This window comes from Mya arenaria, chromosome 7, assembly GCF_026914265.1.
Source record: "Mya arenaria isolate MELC-2E11 chromosome 7, ASM2691426v1".
NCBI lineage: Eukaryota > Metazoa > Mollusca > Bivalvia > Myida > Myidae > Mya > Mya arenaria.
The window spans coordinates 46,891,459-46,914,295 of NC_069128.1; the positions used below are offsets into that span (position 1 = coordinate 46,891,459).

At 35.9% G+C, this 22,837-nt stretch overlaps 1 protein-coding gene across 1 annotated transcript; it reads right to left on the minus strand.

Moving 5' to 3' along the window:
* Positions 1–1,066: 1,066 nt before the first annotated feature.
* On the minus strand, positions 1,067–16,317 carry LOC128240592 (DNA primase small subunit-like). The gene is made up of 13 exons (XM_052957291.1): positions 16,167–16,317; positions 14,842–14,999; positions 14,186–14,292; positions 13,434–13,507; positions 12,746–12,882; positions 9,843–9,901; positions 6,899–7,012; positions 5,308–5,407; positions 4,619–4,751; positions 4,069–4,138; positions 3,218–3,279; positions 2,508–2,606; positions 1,067–2,065 (listed from the first exon to the last, which is right to left on the minus strand). The coding sequence occupies exons 1-13, from the start codon at positions 16,279–16,281 to the stop codon at positions 2,046–2,048; spliced, it is 1,248 nt and encodes a 415-aa protein (XP_052813251.1). The 5' UTR covers positions 16,282–16,317; the 3' UTR covers positions 1,067–2,045.
* Positions 16,318–22,837: the final 6,520 nt, after the last annotated feature.

The following is a 22,837-nucleotide window of genomic DNA, read 5'->3' on the forward strand; positions in this document are numbered from 1 at the left end:
AATAAATATGCCTATCAATTGGTGTGTCGTTTATTTCTTGTTCTTTTATTATCCATTTCTAAGTGCGAGTTTTATAGGAACCACGGGCGTCGTTACGTTCGTCCGTCCCGGTTTTTTTCCGGTCCGTATCTTTCTTATTCACGGTCGAATTTTAAAAAGATGTGGCAGATGTGCCCAACATAACGTGTCGAGCGCAAGACATGTCTCCACATACAATATCACAGAAATCTCCTGATCGAAGTATGTTTTGCCATATAAGCTTTACTGCTAATAGTTCGTGTTCGGTACATATAATTTATTGATGTTTCGACAGAAGTGTCTTCTTCACTGATATTGTTATTTTATGGTCACTTCTGTCGAACAATTTAAAACCCCGATCGTGTATGAGGTCGTCTCTCGTGTCGTTCTTAAGACAAGTGTCCCTACCTTCGCGTTCAAGTTCACAGAAACATTCCGAACCAAGTATGTATTGCCATTTAAGACTTACAGAGAACAGTATGTGTCCAGTCCCTATCTTTGTCATGCAAGGTACGATCTTACAATCATTTGTCACTCCGACACTTGCGGAGGTATTAATTTGTCGCGTTCGTGTCAAATAGGAGAACTGGGGATAATTTTCAATTTATTTTTCTATAAAATAGCTACTTAAGTTTATTCAGCGTATAATAACTATTTTATAACCTCCGGTTGGAATTAATTTTTTACCTGTATTCTGATGAATTGTTCCACCTTGCGGCACTTTATTAGAAAGAAATTCTGCGCTTATTTTCATTCCATCTTTTGTTTGTCGTGCTTGACAGTTGTCTTTTGCAACACAAATAACATTATAAGCGAGAGAAAGTGGCCTTGCTACTCATGTGTTTAGCGTCATCATTCTGGCGTATTAAGCTGTATTCATATATATCTTAAAAAATAATTTAACTTTTAAGCACGATTTTTCTGACATTTTGTGCTTTTTTCGGACAGACTCAAGAGGTGTTAAAACATTACAGAAATCACAACGAGGCATTCTTGAGACCATTCTCTTCTTTTTACGTTGCCCTAGTACAAAAAAGAATCATACATGTGCGTTTGATATTTATTGCATACATTATAAATAGGTATAACAGAAAAACAAGTATATCAATATGCAATGTTTTGAAACCTTCAATCATACTACCATTTACCATTAAGATTAAATAATGGAAAGCCAGACGAAGAATGCCAATAGCTCATTGCTACTGCTTATTGCAAGTTGGACAAGCCAACAGCTATTTTCTACTTGTTTTCTTTCCAAAGTAATTTTCATAGGATACTTTATACCATGGAGTGTTAGTATTAAATTTTACTACAGGGGTTATAAAGATTGTTTAAAGCTGCACTCTCACAGATTGATCGTTTTGACAACTTCTTTATTCTTTGTCATGGAACGACCCAATTTATTCAAAAAGAACAAATGCACGTAAACTAGTCATTTAAGGCTGCTGACAAAAAAAAAATCGCAGATTTTTATATTGAAGTTCAAAAAATGATGTTTTATGCATTTTTCTTAAATCTTAAAGTAACGGTTTAAGCCATAAAACATTATTTTTAGAACGGAAAAATGAAAATCTCGGATCTGATTTTTTGTTAGCAGTCTTTTATCACTGGTTTGCAGATATTTATGCCAAAAATTGCGCATTCCCGAACAAAAAATAAAAAAGTAAAAATGGTTAATCTGTGAGAGTGCAGCTTTAACATTTTCAAACCTATCGTACATTTTGTTTTATATAAATTAGATGACATGGCTCAACCAGCTTAACCTGCATGAGTACATTTGAGCGCATGTTCTTGTAGTAAATATGATGGATTCAAATGACCAATGACAACTTACACAGTTAAATATTTTGAAATACTATTTCTGATTAAAAGGATAGAGACTATCTATAATCTTCTGCAATCTTTGGCTTGTCCAAACCAGCTTCCCAGAATATCTCGATCTATCATTAATTTCACAGACAAGAGTAACAAGATTCAAAAATATGGACTATTCCAGACATCGCATAGATCCTTTTTTGAATTTTCCATCAGAACTCCATCTTTATATCTGAAAAATAAATAAAAATCAATAACTGTTATATAAAAAATATGACAGATAAAAAATTGGGCCGATAATAGATCAATATGTCTTATAAAACTAGTTATCAAACTTAAGATTTTCTTGGAATTGTCCAAATATCATGATTTAGTTGATATCAATTTGGGAATATTACCTTTAAGGGCTATTCCAGTAAAACATATTATCCAAAGGGGGAAAGGTAATTATTTAGATAGTATATAGGTGGGTGTCTTTTAGAAAGGACCCCACAAGGGGAAATTTGCTACTTGTAGGGGGGTGGCATAATTTAAAAGTGTCTTCCCCTCGGGGGGGTTATATGTTTTTAAAAATAAAATAGCCCTAAGCCAAATATATAACCAATATTTTTTTAAAATGGCCATTCTTCATTTGGCTTGGTGGCTTGTTTAATTTTTTTAAAACTGCAACTCACCACTCTGTTCAATCATTTTCCCCTGCCAGGACTTCTCTAGGCCAGACAGGAATCTGTTGAACACATGGATACATGGCTTCAGCGAGGTCATGTTGTAGTCTGTGAAAAAAATATTTGAATGTGAGCGTTATTTCATTCATTTAAAAGATTTTTTTATTTGAAAGGAAGTCTATGGCTTCTTGAAGCATTAACCAACAGTTAAATAGAGGACAATTGTTTGTATCAGGGTAATATCCAAAAATATTTAACAGGAATAAAAATGAAAATTATGCGTACCAAAAGCTATATTAAATGAGTGACTTAGCAACTAGTAAAATATTGTTTTTCTATTGGTGTTCATAAAGTGAAATGAATTGCAATTCTTTTTATATAACAACAAGTTAATTGTATTTTATCAGAAAACCCCACCAAATGTGCGATCGTCCCTGACGTTTGATTAGGATGTGAGAGCAGGCTAATATATCAGAACAGTGAACAATATCAAATTAATAAATTTCAATAAACCACCGGCAACGTAACGATATAACAATGCAAGTTACTTTTAAATGGAATTATTAGCAGCATAGTTTTTCTCGAACAGGTATTTTTCTGTGCATCCTAAATTTGATACTTTATCGATCATGAACAAGAGCTTATATTGAATTAACCAGTTTGTATTATTGAATTAACCAATTTGTATGAATAACAACACAGTTATAAGAGTACAATACCTCTGACTTTCTTTTCATCATCACCAACTGTCCCTGCCTTGTTAAGCTCTTCAACAATTGTACTGAAATGTAAATGCCGACTTGGACAAGCATTTAAACATCATACATGTTTTTGAAGGACAATAGTTCTAACTTAAGGTATGTTCCTGCTGTGAAGGGAGCACCAAAGTATATAACTCGAAGTCTTACAATGGCCAAAGTTATATTTTAGCAAACAGATGTAATGAAACGTTTGGAAACCAAATCATTACCATTGGAGCTACCTCACTGGAACATACCTTGAGTTGGAGGATCAAGTCATCACATTTGAAGCCTTATTTTCTTATAGTGGGAACATCAAATCATTAAAGTGACTCGCTAATGTTTTTGAAGCAAAAATTAGGTTTCCTGGTAATGCATCTGAAAACACTTATTTTATCATAATTTTACTCTATTATATCGAAATTGCAGAAAAAAATACAGTTAAAGCATAAAAAAGTATATATTTTGGTATAAGTGGCATTCCAACCAATGCCAGTAAAGTATAAACAAATTAAAAATCAGCGGGCTAGTCCACATGGAGTTACCTCCCTTGAACATACCTTATAGTTGGTACAGCAAATCATTGCATTCGGAGTTACCTCCCTTGAACATACCTTATAGTTGGGACAGCAAATCATTGCATTTGGAGTTACCTCCCTTGAACATACCTTATAGTTGGAACAGCAAATCATTGCATTTGGAGTTACCTCCCTTGAACATACCTTATAGCTGGAACAGCAATTCATTGCATTTGGAGTTATCTCCCTTGAACATACCTTATAGTTGGAACAGTAATTCATTGCATTTGGAGTTACCTCCCTTGAACATACCTTATAGTTGGAACAGCAAAGGGGTCAAAACTGTCAATGTTTTCAGGATCTATTGGCACACAAACACGACCTGAAAACAAAAACAATGTTTTATTAATGTCTTGATGCAATGGGGGTGGGATATAAAACATTTCATTAAAGGTCGAGAATTTAAAAGGTTAACAAGGTTAGATAATGAAACAACTTTGATGATCTTTTTCAATATGGGAACAATTTGAAGATGGTTTTTTGGAAGAGAATTTTAAAATTTCTAGCTGTTTTTGTGTTAAACATTTGATTTTTTATCATTGTTCTTTTTATCTCCATAAACCTAGTTTCCCTTTGTGCTTGAGTCATGATGTCATGTTTTATCTTAAAATCCCTCAACAATAAAAATTCATTTACTGCATTGATCATTTGTATCATGCTCTACCAGTAACATATAATTTTGATTTTATGATATGAATTTATGATTCTTCGATTTTTGTGCAATATAAAACATGCCTTTTTTAATTAACATTTTCGCTTGAAAATCACCAAACAAATTTAACTAAGTATAAGTTTTCCTCACCAGTTTTAGGATGTATACAAAAGGGACTCTTCAGGAGATGGTTAACTCCCTTGCTGACGTTGACGTCCAGACGAGGATAACAGTATTGTAACATGACCTCATCTTCAAGATTTGGGGAACGCTTGGCGTCAGACTAGAAAATAAGATTTTCTTAAAGAAATACATTAGCAACTTAAAATAAAAGTATAAACATGCAACATGACCTAGTCTTAGAGATTTGGGGAATGCTTGCTGTCCCCTTAGAATATAAAAGGCTCCATTTTTCTTGACTTCTCAAAAAGGTTTACGGCTACATGTATCTACCCGGGAAACAGGCTAAACAATTTTTCATATCAGATTTCTAGGCTTATTCAGAAAAGCTTTGTAGTGAACATTTGCAACTTAGTGCAAATTTTCGAATTTTAAACAACAACTTCACATTTTAATTTTTATGACGTCATTTTAACATTGTGTATTGATAGTCTCGTTATGATCAAGTGTGGAAAACAGAAATTAATGTATTTTGCAAATTTTATTGTGTGTGTATTTATGATGGGTATTATATATTTTAACACCTTATTTTATTATTTTTAACTGAACATCAAAGGTCGATAAAAATCAATAATCATGTTTGATCAAAATCAATTATCAGCGATGTTGGAAGCCCTGCAATGATTATTCAATCTTTCACTATCACAAATATAACCCACCTTCTGTCGCCTGTCCTCACATATCTTCACAAACAAGAGCCACCGTTTGTTGCTTGTGTCCATCTTTCCTTCAAACTCCTTCTCAAGAATTGCACGATACTGTCCACAAGGTCAAGGATTGTATTTTTAAGAGTTATTTGATGGGACGGTTATTGAGTTGTTGTTGTTGGGGGCGGGGTTGGCTGCTGTAAGCTGATTGTTAAAATCAACGATTTGGATCAACTTTATTAATCAGGGTTAGAATGCAGATGGTCTTGCTGTGTGGTATAGGCTTTAGTTAACGTTAAGCTTCCAGATGGCAAAATGCAGTTAATGAAATTGCATTGCGACACTTAAAACTGTAAACATGAGTCATCTTCACTAAGCAACAGTATAGCACAAAAAGGGTAGGGGCTTTTAAAGACAGTCAGTCTAGTAACCAGAAACATAAATGATCTTTCAGGCCTCATGAATTTGACAAATAATAGTAATTTTGTTTAAAGAACGTAATACTGGATTCCAACTGCCAAATAAGTAATGCTTGTATGCCTTTATAATCAAATTATAGGCTGAAGCAAGCTACCAAACAAGGAAACCCTTCCACAACATTAGAGCAAAAAAAACTGAAGTAATTTTAATAGGTTTCAACTGTCGAATATGTAAATTTTGTATGTACTTATAATAGTCATTAGTATTAATTATATTAAGTCTGAAGGGTGAATATGCTGGTCTCCATGAGGGAAGAAGGGTGAATATATGCTGGTCTCCATGAGGGCAGAAGGGTGAATATTATTATGCTGGTCTCCATGAGGGAAGAAGGGTGAATATAATTAAGTGATCTCCATGAGGGCAGAAAGGTGAATATAATTATGCTGGTCTCCATGAGGGAAGAAGGGTGAATATAATTATGCTGGTCTCCATGAGGGCAGAAAGGTGAATATAATTATGCTGGTCTCCATGAGGGAAGAAGGGTGAATATAATAATGCTGGTCTCCATGAGGGCAGAAAGGTGAATATAATTATGCTGGTCTCCATGAGAGCAGAAAGGTGAATATAATTATGCTAGTCTCCATGAGGGCAGAAAGGTGAATATAATTATGCTGGTCTCCATGAGGGCAGAAAGGTGAATATAATAATGCTGGTCTCCATGAGGGCAGAAAGGTGAATATAATTATGCTGGTCTCCATGAGGGCAGAAAGGTGAATATAATTATGCTGGTCTCCATGAGAGCAGAAAGGTGAATATAATTATGCTAGTCTCCATGAGGGCAGAAAGGTGAATATAATTATGCTGGTCTCCATGAGAGCAGAAAGGTGAATATAATTATGCTGGTCTCCATGAGGGCAGAAGGTGAAAACCATTATGCTGGTCTTCATCAGGGCAGAAGGGTAAATATAATTATGCTGGTCTCCATGAGGGCAGAAGGGTGATTATAATATGGTGAATATAATTATACTGGTCCACATGAGGGCAGAAGGGTGAATATATGCTGGGCTCCATAAAATATAACATTCTGCCCGACCTATCTAAATTGTTGCCATACACTTAAGTAGATGGTTTAAAGGTGGGCTTACATGATATCATTAATACAAATTGGATTCATGAAAGGATATTTTCATCTGGGACAAGCTGAAGAACTTTCATGTACTGGTCTTCATCTCCCATGAAATCCTGCAACTTGACTGCGTAGTCCTTGAAACGTTCACGCACAATGTCTACAGAACACCTGCAACACATAAAAATAATGTGAACTAAGATCTTTTAATACCGCCCTAAGGCATTTAGTGGGTAAGCATTTATTTATAGTCATTTCTTAACTGCAAAATTAAAAAAAGATAAACCTGAGACAGGTTAGTAGCAAGACTTCTGTTGAAGGAAGTTTGGAAGTAAATTACCCCCGAAAAATAGGCTAAATCTTTTTGAGTTATTGGAAATAGAGAACCTCCATTATTTAGAAAGGTGAAGGCTTACAAATACAAGAGGGCCATGATGGCCCTGTATCGCTCACCTGTAGCTTTGCTAAATAAAGTGAACATTCTAGTTGCATTGAGATTAGGCTAAAATTGTGACCTCTAATGTGTTCACAAGGTATTTCTACTAATTGACCTACTGACCTAGTTTTTGACCCCAGATGACCCAATATCGAACTTGACCTAGATTTCATAGAGATGATCAGTCTGACCAAGTTTCATAAAGATTACGTCAAAATTGTGACCTCTGTTGTGTTCACAAGGTTTTTCTAATAATTGACCTAGTGACCTAGTTATTGACTGCGGATGACCCAATATCGAACTTGACCTAGATTTTATAGAGATGATTATTCTGACCAACTTGCATTGAGATTAGGCTAAAATTGTGACCTCTATTGTGTTCACAAGGTTTTTGTACTAATTGACCTAGTGACCTAGTTGTTGACCGCGGATGACCCAATATCGAACTTGACCTACATTTTATAGAGATGATCATTCTGACCAAGTTGCATTGAGATTAGGCTAAAATTGTGACCTCTATTGTGTTCACAAGGTTTTTCTACTAATTGACCTAGTGACCTAGTTTTTGACCTGGGTTGACCCAATATGGAACTTGACCTAGCTTATGTTAAGATGATCATTCTGACCAAGTTTCATTAAGATAAGGCTAAAATTGTGACCTCTATTTTGTTCACAAGGTTTTTCTAATAATTGACCTAGTGACCTAGATATTGACTGCGTATGACCCAATATCGAACTTGACCCAGATTTTATAGAGATGATCATTCTGACCAAGTTGCATTAAGATTAGCCTAAAATTGTGACCTCTATTGTGTTCACAAGGTTTTTGTACTAATTGACCTAGTGATCTAGTTGTTGACCGCGGATGACCCAATATCGACCTGACCTAGATTTTATAGAGATGATCATTCTGACCAAGTTGCATTGAGATTAGGCTAAAATTGTGACCTCTATTGTGTTCACAAGGTTTTTGTACTAATTGACCTAGTGACCTAGTTATTGACCGTGAATGACCCAATATCAAACTTGACCTACATTTTACAGCGATGATCATTCTGACCAATTTGCATTGAGATTAGGCTAAAATTGTGACCTCTATTGTGTTCACAAGGTTTTTCTACTAATTGACCTAGTGACCTAGTTATTGACCGCGGATGACCCAATATCGAACTTGACCTAGATTTTATAGAGATGATCATTCTGACCAAGTTGCATTGAGATTAGGCTAAAATTGTGACCTCTAATGTGTTCACAAGGTATTTCTACTAATTGACCTACTGACCTAGTTTTTGACCCCAGATGACCCAATATCGAACTTGACCTAGATTTCATAGAGATGATCAGTCTGACCAAGTTTCATAAAGATTACGTCAAAATTGTGACCTCTGTTGTGTTCACAAGGTTTTTCTAATAATTGACCTAGTGACCTAGTTATTGACTGCGGATGACCCAATATCGAACTTGACCTAGATTTTATAGAGATGATTATTCTGACCAAGTTGCATTGAGATTAGGCTAAAATTGTGACCTCTATTGTGTTCACAAGGTTTTTGTACTAATTGACCTAGTGACCTAGTTGTTGACCGCGGATGACCCAATATCGAACTTGACCTACATTTTATAGAGATGATCATTCTGACCAAGTTGCATTGAGATTAGGCTAAAATTGTGACCTCTATTGTGTTCACAAGGTTTTTCTACTAATTGACCTAGTGACCTAATTATTGACCGCGGATGACCCAATATCGAACTTGACCTAGATTTTATAGAGATGACCATTCTGACCAAGTTGCATTGAGATTAGGCTAAAATTGTGACCTCTATTGTGTTCACAAGGTTTTTCTACTAATTGACCTAGTGACCTAGTTTTTGACCCCAGATGATCCAATATCGAACTTGACCTAGATTTTATAGAGATGATCAGTCTGACCAAGTTTCATAAAGATTAGGTCAAAATTGTGACCTCTATTGTGTTCACAAGCAATTGTGAACGGACGGACGGACGGACGACGGACGAAGAGTGATCACAAAAGCTCACCTTGTCACTACGTGACAGGTGAGCTAAAAAGGGCAGGGTGTTTCAGAAAAGGGACAGGGTGCATAGGATTAAAAGGGCACATTGCATTGTGCTGTGAAGAATATTTTTAACTTGACAATTTTGTTCACAAATGTGTTAATCAAAGTACATTTAGGTTTTAACTACCAGATATGTTTGATTTGTATGTATTAACAATCATGAAAAAAAGATTCTTAACCAAAAAACAATTACTCAAATTAGGTCATAAGAAATATTTGATTATCTAAGCATTTGATTCTAAAAGGTAGAAGCATGTGAACCCTTCACATGCTTTAGGGCAGAGGGGTGCTGCCAAAATGAAAAGAGTCAGCACCCGCTTTAACTCAGTAGCTAAAACTCTACAATACACACCACCCCCCTCTGAAATCATGAAGTTTTTCGAATATTTGGAAAAAAATTCAATCCTAAAAATAGGTGGCAAGGATTGAATATTTCCAAATAAAGAAATTCTAGGTGGTCAAGGCCGTTTACCACCTGTCAGTTCTTACTTTATGGATGGATGTGGATTCTCTTCCAACCCAACCTTCTTGGTTTGGTTTTCACCTCCCTAGAAACAAGTTGAATATATTCAAGAGTAAGATAAACTAATCCTAGCCAAATCAAAAAGTATAAGAATTTTTACTGGTTGTCGAAAAGAACAATTGATATTAGTATGTGATAAAACTGAGTTTGCATTTCAACAAGCATACCACAAGCAGATTTCAATGCTCATCGGTTGCTGGCATTTTCTTTCAGTTTAAAAGGGTGCATAATTCAATAATTATTAAACTAGGAGTCATAGGCCTTGCTACATATGTGCATATTGTCACAGGACATCACGTTTCCTTTGAATACCCTGAGCAATAACTTTAGAAACAAGAACCTTCGTAATACATCGCGCTCGACTAAGCCGCTTTGACTTAGAAGTGAATACAATAACGATGTAATATTACCAAGTTTGGTCTCTTTATGCCAAACGTAACTAAAATTATTCGATACATAAGGTGACTTTGATGCTGCCCTCCCACCAGCCCGCCCGAACAATGACACAAGTCATTCAAATAACTTGATTTCCCATATGAAAATGTGGTTAAGAATATATAAATATGCCTTTCAAAAGAAATAAAAAATAATAATAATAATTCAAGGGCCATAATTTGTACTTAGGGTTAAAATGGAGTTATGTTTCTTGTTGTAAGATGGTCGTAAATAATTTTGAATTTTATCAAGTGCATTGAATGAATGGTATAGAAGTTTTTTTATTAAAATCCCAACTTGCCCTTAACTTTTACTTGCCTTAAACTTTAACCTAAGTCAATCAGGGGTCATAACTTGTATTAAGGATATGGAGTTATGTAACCTCATTGGGAAACGGTCCTGAACAATTGTGTGAAGTATTAAGTAAATTGAATGAAGGGTATAGAAGTACAGTGGAAACTCACTAAACCGGACAAGGTCCGGACTGTGCAAAATTTTCGGTTTAGTGAGGATTCCGGTTTAGTGAGGATTTGATGTACGGAGTAAGTTTACTCAAAATATTAACTGAGTTAACCTTTAAAGGGAAGTTGAAAACTGGAATAAAATAAAAACACATAAAGATAACATTATTTTACATCAACAATGGTTCAAGTATCTTGAAATAATGCATAGAATATACATGTATATTCATTAATATATCAATGTGCATGTGTTTGTAACATTACAGATACAGTTTATATCGTTGTTCATGTACATGTATCTTTACGCTTCTAGTGTGACACATAATGTTTAGTCAAGGTAATTCTTCTACATTACTTAAAGAAAGTGTCCAGTGTCGTCTGTTTCTGAGCACTACATTTTGCTTTCACAATCTTAGTTTGCGTCATGGCATAATGTCCTGCACCTTATCGAGGTAGTCACTATCAACACATGTAGCAAAGTTCTTTGTATGTTTGTTTAATGCTTGTTAAGTATGTTTGATAGTTTAATTAACGCATCGCTCTAATTTGATTCAATCATAGAAGTCTTTAGATAAAACAACCCTCCAAAACGATCACTTAATAACCGTTTCTAGTTCTTTATTTTCTGCAACAAACAAATTAATGTTTCAATCAATTTTCTTTTCACAAGTTTGATTATCGTTTGATTATCAAGTTAACACACAATCACAGGTGCAATATTTAACGACGCACCGGCTGTCAAAACAAAGTGACAAAGTGACACGCGATTCGCGAATTCCTAATACACAAAATCATTTTGACATGTTTGAACAAATATACGTCCGGTTTTGCGAGGTAAAATTACGTTGACAACTAACAAATTTTCTCGATTTTTTGTCCGGTATCCGGAATTCCGAGGTTCCGGTTTTGTAGGGATTATTTTACATTGAAAATAGAACGGGAAAATCGGGACTCTGAAAAAAGTCCGGTATCCTGAGGATTCCGGTTTTGTGGAGATCCGGTTTAGTGAGTTTCCACTGTAATTAATAAATATCCCAACCTGCCCTAAAACTAGTTCCATAGTCAATCAGGGGCCATAATTTGTATAAAAGATAATATGGAGTTATCTAACCTCATTATGTAATGGCTCTGAACAACTGTGTGAAGTATTAAGTCAATTGAATGAATGGTATTGGAGTTTTAAGTGAAAATCCCAACTTGCCCTTAAACTTTAACCTGCCCTAAAACTTTAACCGAAGTCAATCAGGGGCCATAACTTGTATTAAGGATAATATGGGGTTACGTAACCTCATTGTGTGATGGCCCTGAACAACTGTGTGAAGTATTAAGTGAATTGAATAAAGGGTATAGAAGTTATTTATAAATATCCCAACCTGCCCTAAAACTTTAACCCAAGTTCCATAGTCAATCATGGGCCATAATCTGTGTATATAATAATACGGAGTTATCTAACCTCATCATGTGATGGCCCTGAACAACTTTGTGAAGTATTAAGTCAATTGAAAGAAGGGTATTGCACTTATAAGTGAAAATCCCAACTTGCCCTTAAACTTTAACCGGACGCCAACGCCTGGGCGGGTAGAGCCCACCTATTCTTCGAATAGTCGAGCTAAAAACACACTTGGTCTTCAAAAAAACAATTTGCCAGTGAATATAGAGGTCGGGCAAGAAAATTTTTCAATCATACTTGACTGCCTCTGTGAGGAAGATTCGCCACATTCAAATATAAATTGCATTCATTTTTCCATAGAAAATGTAGCAAAAAAAATCCAACTAAAACACCAGATATAAACTGGAAATTTGACATCAGTATCAGCAAGTAAATTTTTTATCGATTGCACACCTGCTGGGTAAGTGACCCTTTTTCTTTTCATGCCGAGTAAAAGCATTATTTGTATCACATTGGACATGTCAGAAACACAAGAGATAAACAGGAAATATGCAAGTACAAACTAAAATCTATTCCATGTTACCTTGACAACACTGAGGTACTCTGCGATGGCTGTACGTCCCGTCTGTGAGAGTTTGCGAGCTGTCTCATCACAAACCCAGCAATGGACGCCACGGCGACCAGAATACACCCACAACAGGTGCTCAAAACCAAAATCATCTGCAGAGATCATAAGATAATAATGTGTGCGGCAAAAATGAGTATGTACATATATGAATAAATGGTTCAGTATGTGCTCTAAAAAAATATACATACAGCTTTCTTCACAAAAATAATAAATTTGGTTACAAGGTTAACACTTGCCTTTGCTTGATAACTTGACTTTCACAAGCGCTCTTCTTTACAATGACAATATCACAAATAATGAAGTACTTTATGGGTGATTGCATCTAACAACTAATATGACTGTTGCCCTATACTTTCAGCCAATAAAATGCAATAGAGTTTTCCTTGTATTGACACCTATATATCTGTGTTGCAAGTTATTTCAAATCTCAGCAATGACCAGCTCAAAGGCGAAGGACACCGCTCATCTAAGTTGTTAGTTTGAAGTTTCATTTGAATATCTTAAGTTTATGGGTTACAAGGAGGTTATTTCACAACAACAACACCAAAGCTATCACAATAATTCTAATTGCAAACTGCCTGTGCCAACAACAATAAAACTATGGAACGATAAAAATAAAATCTTTGACACATTGTGTTTATACCTCTTAGTGCCCTGTCGATAATTTTGACGGCAATCTGCATCAGCGGCCAGCACCGATCACAGATGTCAGCACCTCTGAAAAAGTATGTTAACCACTTAACTATATTTCAGCTAGGTAGTAATTTATACAAATATATTTATGCCTGACTGTGAAGAGATCAAATGCCCTGATGGGGTTCTAACCAATGTTTTCTCAGGTGAAAGGCATACACTTAAAGGTAAACTAGTCCAGACATTTAAAGGTAGACCACTCCAAGACATTTTAAGCTAGATAAGTGACAAATAGGCAACATGCAGATCAATTTCGTTCTGAATAACCAGAACTTCTGTATTGTCGTGCATTTTTTACTCAGTGATTTTTCTGGGTATTATTTTCACTGCCTGTGCCTTGCAAATTTGGAAGAAAAGTCTACTTTTAGAAAAATACAAAATCAGACTGAAATACCTAATATAATGGTAAATATACATGTATTCACTTCTTTAAATGCATACACTATGCTGTGAAAGAGTTAGTCTTTTCAATATTTTTATTTTTTCAAGAAATTCATTCCTTTTTTATTCATTAACATAATCTGCATTTATGAAATTTGGAAAAAAATCAAAACATTATGGCAAGGGGAAAGAGCCTATAGAACGCAGTAAATTGCACCAAAAAAATCACTGTTACTTAATGGAAATTTATTAAACAACAAGCCATAATTCAGTGTCTTGATTAGCAAACTTAAATTATACAGAAAGAACAAAGTCACATACGAGCAGCATGACCGGACATCGTCGTAATCAGTCATATCAATATCAAACACCAGCTCCTTTTCTTGGGCCTGAAATGCTGCAGCTTTCACGGTCTTGTGCTCACGGGGCTGAAAAATATATAATATATGAATGTTGCAATAGAGTTTTAGCTTTAAAGTTTTAGAAAGGAACACCCTTAAATCTTTGCTTCATGAATAGTAATCTTTTTTGCTTGATTGTAGACAGAGCAAACTAATATATGATTCATTCTGGAGTCTTTTTCCTTGGCAGAAAACCAGAACTGTGTCCTTTTTGAGAGGCCATGATAAAGCACCTCTGGTTGGGCTTGAACCCACAACATATTGGGAGATAGGCGGACACCTATACCACTTAGACCACCTTGGTCTTTATAGAATAAGCTTAAGTATTTTCCATGGTAAATTTTTTTTCTCCCACATCATTTAAACAAAATAAAGTTAAAATGTATTTCTCACTGGAACTCTTTTGAGCGTATTAAATGAAAATAATTTGTGTATAGATGTAATAATTTTTGGTTGTCATAGATATAGTCAAATCATTTTTTTAAAAGTTCTGAGGAGAGTGCAGCATCATTTCTAAAAAGCAGCGTTAAAACTTTTTTAGGTGCCATTTGAAGTGAGAAATGATTTAGTACCTACCCTGTGGGAAAAAACAGCTCCGATGTCAATCTTGTATGGACATCGTTTTTGTATTTCTTTTTCTAGCTCATCTTGAGTTGAGAACGACTGATACCGGATGTAAATGTCGTCCTTTAGAGTGAAGGAGAACTCTCGTCGACTGAGGTAGCCTTTTGGCACTGAAATGTTACTTATTGCATATATTAACGGCATTTATTGAACATTAATTCTATTTACAAGATTTTTAATATGTCCACAAACAGTTTGTTTCCACCCCTTCCTACATACCCATGTGTGGAAAGTAAGCATCTCCATGAATTGAGTGCATCTATTGGGGGCTCAGCGTCCAATTAGCCGTTGTGGGCATAAAGTTTCAGATACTTACAAATTTTAAAATGTTACTACTCATGTGGCTGCTTTTCACAACTATCTTCTATAATTCCATTCTTTAATGTTTCACTTTTACAGGAATGTTGCTGTTGAAATTTAAGCAAAAGAGCAAAATATCACGAGAACAATGTCAGTGTGCTTTTTATCTAATCAACAACGTAAAATACTTTTCGGATTTTAGAACATTCTTCTTTCTAATAAGATGCAGGAACAACTGCTGAAGCATCAGCATATTCTGTAATAGCCTCAATAATGCCCGTTTGGCAAACTTTTTTAACATTTGGATATGCATTTTGTTCTCTAAACGCCTCAAGTCGACTGATTCATACCAATGTAAAATATATTTTTCAAATGTAACTCAACAACATTTATCAGAGCAGTGTTAAATAAAAACACAAAAGCTACAAATTATAAAATATTTTGAGCCAATACCTTTCTCTTATTTCATGAAACAAACTTTTCAAGATCAATAGATCTGCCAACAAAGCATTGCCATTTTGGTGCCCGTTCTCTTTCTGCTCAATATACCTACCGCAGGGATCTGTCATTCTCGGCTAGGAAAATAACAAGTGGGATATGGACGCGCAGAGTTGCCAAAACAAAAATTGTCAAAGACTCTGAAGTGGCTGTTTATATAGACTATTTCCGTAATATGTACACGTGAATCTGAGGCATATGGTGGTGGTTTAAAACATGGATTAACGGCCGGGACATGTGCCGATTCATTTAAGGAGATGGCCAGTTTCAAGCCGGGCTAACGCAACTTGTTTAGCTTGCTGGTTTTATAAGCCGTTGGCAGACTGGATTATTGAGTACAGTACCTCTTGATATTATTACGGTAAAATTACAATAATAACACAAAAAGTCCTCACAGTGCGAGTGACACATTAAAATTTAAATTTGATCCCAAGAACTGTCATTACAGCAGTTGTGAATAAATTAATGATTAAACTCACCTCCGCCGTAATTTAGCCATTTAAAATATGGACCGTAAGGAAATAATTTCTTGTAATAAATTGGCAAAAGGTCAGGCAAACACGTCGGGTCGTATGCGTTTGTTTTTTCTGGCATTGTGTTGTTTACGTTTGATTTCCGAAACTGAAAGTAGATATTTGGCGCCAAAATAAAATTATTTACGACATTTATTTTTAGTGTTCAGTAAAGCATTTTATTGATCTATGTATGTTTAAGATATAAAACGTACGAAAACACTATTCAAACACAGTTTTAAGGCCTATTTGTGCATGACCATACTTTTTGATTGTCGTAAATCGAAGGGACGTAAAACGGTTTGTTTACATCAACATTACTCATTACTAGAGAAATATCCTAATCCGAAGGACCTTTAGAGACAAATCGTCATTGGAACCCTGCTAGTATGAAGTTTATGTGTTTATCAGTGAAAAGCCAAAAAAAATATACGAAAATAGGAGCGGATAAATGTTATAAATCCATCGTGGAAATTTTGTCCGAATTTTGTGTCCGAACATATTGCAAGATTTTGGTTTTGTTGCTGTTTTATAAGTGGTACTTGTCCAAATAATTGTACGTTGACGCATTTTTTTTAGATTTTTGATATGGCAAATCCTTCACGTACAAATTGTTAAGTATCAAAAGTAAGTAGTTGATCCGATCAGGATTCCGGGTTAGTCTAAAATAGTAGACGTGTTATACGGGATTCTTCCAATCCCTAGCGTCTAAACGGGAATGTGCAAAAAACGGGGGTGTTTTAAAAATATTGAAATTGTTTTAAGTGAAGTATTTTATGGTTGAAATTGATCATAAAGAGTTATATTCATATTTTACCATGTAAGTGAAATGTTATTTTGCACTAAACAAGCATTTAATGCATTAAAACTAGTTGTTTACCTTTCGAATAAAACGAAACATGACTGACACAGAAAACAATTATGCGAAGGGGAACAACTCGATACAATCGTAATAACTCGGCCTCCTCCGACAAAGCTTCGAGATAGACCTCGTTATACAATCGTAACAACTCGGCCATGGCCGAAATGTTCCGAGCGATTTAAAACTGTGCCCTGAAGCCTTGCAGGTGCCCTTCATGTATATATCGTTCTGTTTTGACAGAATGAAATGAAAAAAAGCCGTCAAACTCATAATTATAAGTTGGATATTTATTTTGTGTGTACGGAACTAATATAAAATAACATTATCTGGTAATATTTCTTGTTTTTATGATATTTTATAGACTCTATATGCTTTAACCCGGAATCCTGATCGGAACAACTACCCACTTTTGATACTAAACAATTTGTACGTGAAGGATTTCGGGTTAAAGCATATAGCGTCTATAAAATATCATAAAAACAAGAAATATTACCAGATAATGTTATTTTATATTAGTTCCGTACACAATTTTTTTTATCCAACTTATAATTATGAGTTTGACTGCTTTTCTTCATTTGAGCCGCGTCGCGCGATTTTGGGCCTTCGGACATAATTGCTATTACAATGTTTTAAGGTATTTGAATGAAATTATATTTCAGGAAGATGTTCTGAAAATTTCATGATGATATCACTTAAATTGCGTAAGATACATGCTTACAAGTAAGACCATGTATTGCACATTTTGAATACTAAATTTGACGTCATTCAAATGACGTCGTTACGAAAGCACATAATTCAAATGACGTGCAAAATTAACGTATCAATATCACATTTAGCTTATAATTTAAATTCTTTTCTTATCATAGAATCTTCAATGACCATAAATTAAGATAAAAATAATGAATCAGTCTTGTATTTTTAATACATTTGGCAGTTTTAAACACAGACTATTAATGCAGACAAAATATGTCGGGACGAAATCCATGGTTGCTATGGAAATTTGTGTAAACCAATGGTCATAAATCGTCGAAAAAATGATGCACCAATGACAATCCTTTAAAAGAAAGAAGTCTGGAAGAAATTGATTCACATAGAAAAATAATTATTTTTGGCATTTTTTAATAATGATTATTTCATTTGTAATATTAATGTCCGAAGGCCCAAAATCGCGCGATGCGGCTCATTTCATTCTGTCAAAACATAAAGATATATACATGAAGGGCACCTGCAAGGCTTCAGGGCACCGTTTTAAATCGCTCGGAACATTTCGGCCATTGACGAAATATAATATATTAATATAACTCTTTATGATCAATTTCAACTTTAAAATACTTCACTTAAAACAATTTCAATATTTTTAAAACAACCCCGTTTTTTGCACATTCCCGTTTAGACGTTAGGGATTGGAAGAATCCCGTATAACACGTCTATTATTTTAGACTAAAGTGGTACTTGCCAATATGTGCTTTAACTACCAGTTACTTTGCATCTGACATATTTAACTGACATTATTACAATGACAGGGCTAATGTAGTATTTTTTGTAAACAATTTTATTCAAATGATTTTGTTGTTTTTGTTGTTTTGTCGAATTTTTGGCTTGTTGTCGCCTATGTTCTCTTTGTACTTCGACAAATTTATTCGCCATTATCATCACATAGTACTGCTTCACATTGTGCTTTTACTCTTGCTACTTATAATGATATAACCGTCACTTAATTTGGAAAGTTGTTGGAGTCTGTGTTCTTTTTGTTTTGTCTTGATTTTTAATTATTTATACTATCATTACATCCTCTTCGTTTCCATCAAATAGTCTGCCAAAGATGCAACTAAAGCTTCTTTTGCGTCCACAGGAATGTTTTCTATTTCTCCTGCAAGAATGGCTATTGCTATTGCCCCACAGTTTATTCCAAAGCGATGTAGGTGTTCTTCAGTTCTTTTTTCTAGAGCTTTTCTTGACACTACAAATTTTTTACAATGAAAAATGTAGTGGTCCACTGTTTCTGGAACCATACAGAAGTCACAGTTTTGGTCATTACCATCTGTTATTTTAGCCCAATGGTTTTTTAGATGGCTGTGTCCACTTAGTAGCTGGTTGATTAAACTAAACATATTTTTATTTCTAACTCCTATGCAGCTCCTCCTTCCTGGTATTGTAAAGATGTCCTGGAGTCTTTCATTATGCCCCCCTTCGAAGAAGAGGGGTATATTGCTTTGCACAGGCATGTCGGTCGGTCGGTCCATCGGTAGACCAAAGCTTGTCCGAGTGATAACTCAACAAATCCTGGACGTAAGGTCATCAAACTTGACATGAAGGTTGGGTCTGACCAGTAGATGACCCCTATTGATTTTAGGGCTCATTGGGTCAAAGGTCAAGGTCACAGTGACCTTTAATGGTAAAATAATTTTAGGGCTTGTCCGAGTGATAACTAAACAATGCCTAGACCTACATGTATGGTCATCAAACTTGATATGGAAGTTGGGCCTGACCAGAAGATGACCCCTATTGTTTTTGGGGGTCATCAGGCCAAAGGTCAAGGTCACAGTGACCTTGAATGGTAAAAGGTTGTCCGAGTGATAACTCGACAATGCCTGCACCCATGGCCCTCAAACTTGACTTGGAGGTTGGGCCTGACCAGTAGCTGACCCCTATTGTTTTGGGGGCTCATCGGGTCAAAGGTCAAAGTCACAGTGACCTTGAATGGTCAAAGGTTGTCCATGTGATAACTCAACAATGCCTGCACCCATGGCCCTCATAATGGACTTGGAGGTCTGGCCTGACCAATAGATGACCCCTATTGTATTTGGGGGTCATCGAGCCAAAGTTCAAGGTCACAGTTACCTTGAATGGTAAAAGGTTGTCCATGTGATAACTCAACAATGCCTGCACCCATGGCCCACAAACTTGACTTGAAGGTTGGGCTTGACCAGTAGCTGACCCCTTTTGTTTTTGGGGCTCATCTGGTCAAAGGTCAAGGTCACAGTGACCTTGAATGGTAAAAGGTTGTCCGAGTGATAACTCGACAATGCCTTCACCCATGGCCCTCATAATTGACTTGAAGGTTGGGTCTGACCAATAGATGACCCCTATTGTATTTGTGGATTATTGGCCAAAGGTCAAGGTCACTGTGACCTTTAATGGTAAAAGGTTGTCCATGAGATAACTCGACAATGCCTGCACACATGGCCCTCAAACTTGACTTGGAGGTTGGGCCTGACCAGTAGCTGACCCCTATTGTTTTTTTGGCACATCGGGTCAAAGGTCAAAGTCACAGTGACCTTGAATGGTAATAGGTTGTTTGAGTGATAACTCAACAATGCCTTCACCTATGGCCCTCAAACTTGACTTGGAGGTTGGGTCTGACCAGTAGATGACCCCTTTTGATTTTGAGGGTCATCAGGCCAAAGGTCAAGGTCACAGTGACCCTGAATGGTAAAAAGTTGTCCATATGATTACTCAACAATGCCTGCACCTATGGCCCACAAACTTGACTTGGAGGTTGGGCCTGACCAGTAGATGACCCCTATTGTTTTGGGGGGTCATCGGGTCAAAGGTCAAGGTCACAGTGACCTTGAATGTTTAGAGGTTGTCCTAGTAATAACTCAACAATGCCTGCACCCATGGCCATCAAACTTGACTCTGAGGTTGGGCCTGACCAATAGATTGATTTTAGGGGTCAAAGTCACAGTGACCTTGAAAGCAAACTTGACAATTCCTGGACCTATTGTCATCAAACTTGACATGTAGGTTGGGCCTGACCAGTAGATGACCCCTCTTGACTTTGGGGGTCATCGGGCCAAGGTCAAGGTCACAGTAACCTTTATCACAAAAAGTTAACAAATCTTCTCCCAGTGATATCTCAACAATGCCTGAACCAATGATCATCAAACTTGACATGGAAGTTGGGCCTGACCAGGATATGACACTTACTGATTTTAGGAGTCATTGTGTCTAAGGTCAAGTTCACAGTGACCTTGAATGCGAAAATGTTTCAAGTGATAATTCGACAATGTCTGCACCCATGCCCCTCAAACTTGACTTGGTGTTGTGTCTGACCTTTAGATGACCCCTTATGATTTTAGGGGTCATCGGGTCAAAGGTCAAGGTTACAGTGACCTAGTACAAAAAAAGCTTGTCTGTGTGATAACTTGTCAATGCCTGCACCCATGGCCCTCAAACTTGACATTTAGATTTTTGATGACCAGCTGATGATTCCTATGGATTTTGAGGTCATAGAGTCAAAGGTCATGGTCATAACACACTCTATCCTCAAACTTTGAATGGTCATAATCTTAAAACTGCCTCAACGGCATCCAATGTCAGTGACAAATCAGCTGTCATTTCAGTCCATGCATATTTCATTCAATGGTCCATATAATCCTGACAACATGGCGCTCAGGGGGCGCATAATGTTTGACAAACATCTCTTGTTTTTTTATGAGTTCGCATACTGACTTGCCCATTTGTGCTGTGAAGTTTCTTTCATTTGCCTAATTACATCTCTCGAGTCCCTTTTCTCTTGCAAAGCAATATCATCTGTATTTTGGGCATCTCTGGCAGCTTCTTTGGCCAGGTGGTCGGCTAATTTGTTACCAGCAACATTATTATGGCTAGCTACCCAGTGTATAGTTATTTTATTTTCTCTTTCTTCTAAAGTTGCAACTGCAGTTTTAATTTGAGTATTGTTTCTATTTTTGCCTTTGGAATTTCTTTTGAAAATGCTGACCTTATATCGCTGCTTGACAGTCTGTGAAGATATGAATGTCTTTTTTTTCAATGTTGGTTAGTTCACTAGCAAAAGTAAGGGCCGTCTCTATTCCAACTATCTCCCCGGCATAGTTATTACTCAACTTTGAGACAGGTTGTTTGATCTGTATTGATGCTGAGTTGTAGCCATCCATATAAATGACTGCCCCTGCCCCTGTAGCATTTCAGCTCAAGGGTAACTGGTTGATGGTACATTTCCGAACACCGCATAAATCCCAAACACCAGCTGCTAAAACATGTGTTTGTTTACCGTGATTGATTATTAGATGATCTAGATTAATACAGAGGCTTGCCTTGGTCACACTTGTGAAGTTTCATCTTGTTTTGTTAAGTATTTTTCTAAAAATATGCCATTCAATGTTTATACCTTAAAGATCAAAATGTAGCACATTAGGGGGAATGATGTCAGAGGCGCACGCGCATCTTTAGGTTTTGCAGTTATGTTTACCTTCATTGAAGGTATTTATAAATAAAATAACGCTTTACATTTGAGTTGCATGTTTTGAAAAACATCAGAAACAATAAACAACTTTGCAGCTAAGTGTTTATTTAATATAGCATACTTATTAATTATAATTGTATGACCATGTATAGTCGCTTTGCAAGTGTTCGGTATTTGTGCCCTCCATAGCATAAATTTAAGGGTGATTTACTGCCCATAAAATGAATGATTTTCGACATAAAATTGATGAGATCGTGAATATGTACATTGACAGATGTTGTCACATTAACCAAAGATGTTTTTTCATTCGCAATTTTAACTTACTACAACGACAACTCTCCAAGATAATTGTGAAAAACCTCAAAAAGTGTTCGGATTTGTACCGTCAACCAGTATGGATGTCTGCTGCACCTTGTTCTTTTTTGTAGAACTCTTCACCTAAACGGACATTGTCTTTGATGCTTAAGATGATTAAATATTTGTTCTGTTTTGATTAAAACTAATACAATGTTTATAAATACCTAAAACAAAGTATTATTCGGTGTTGGAAACCCAATATATAACTGT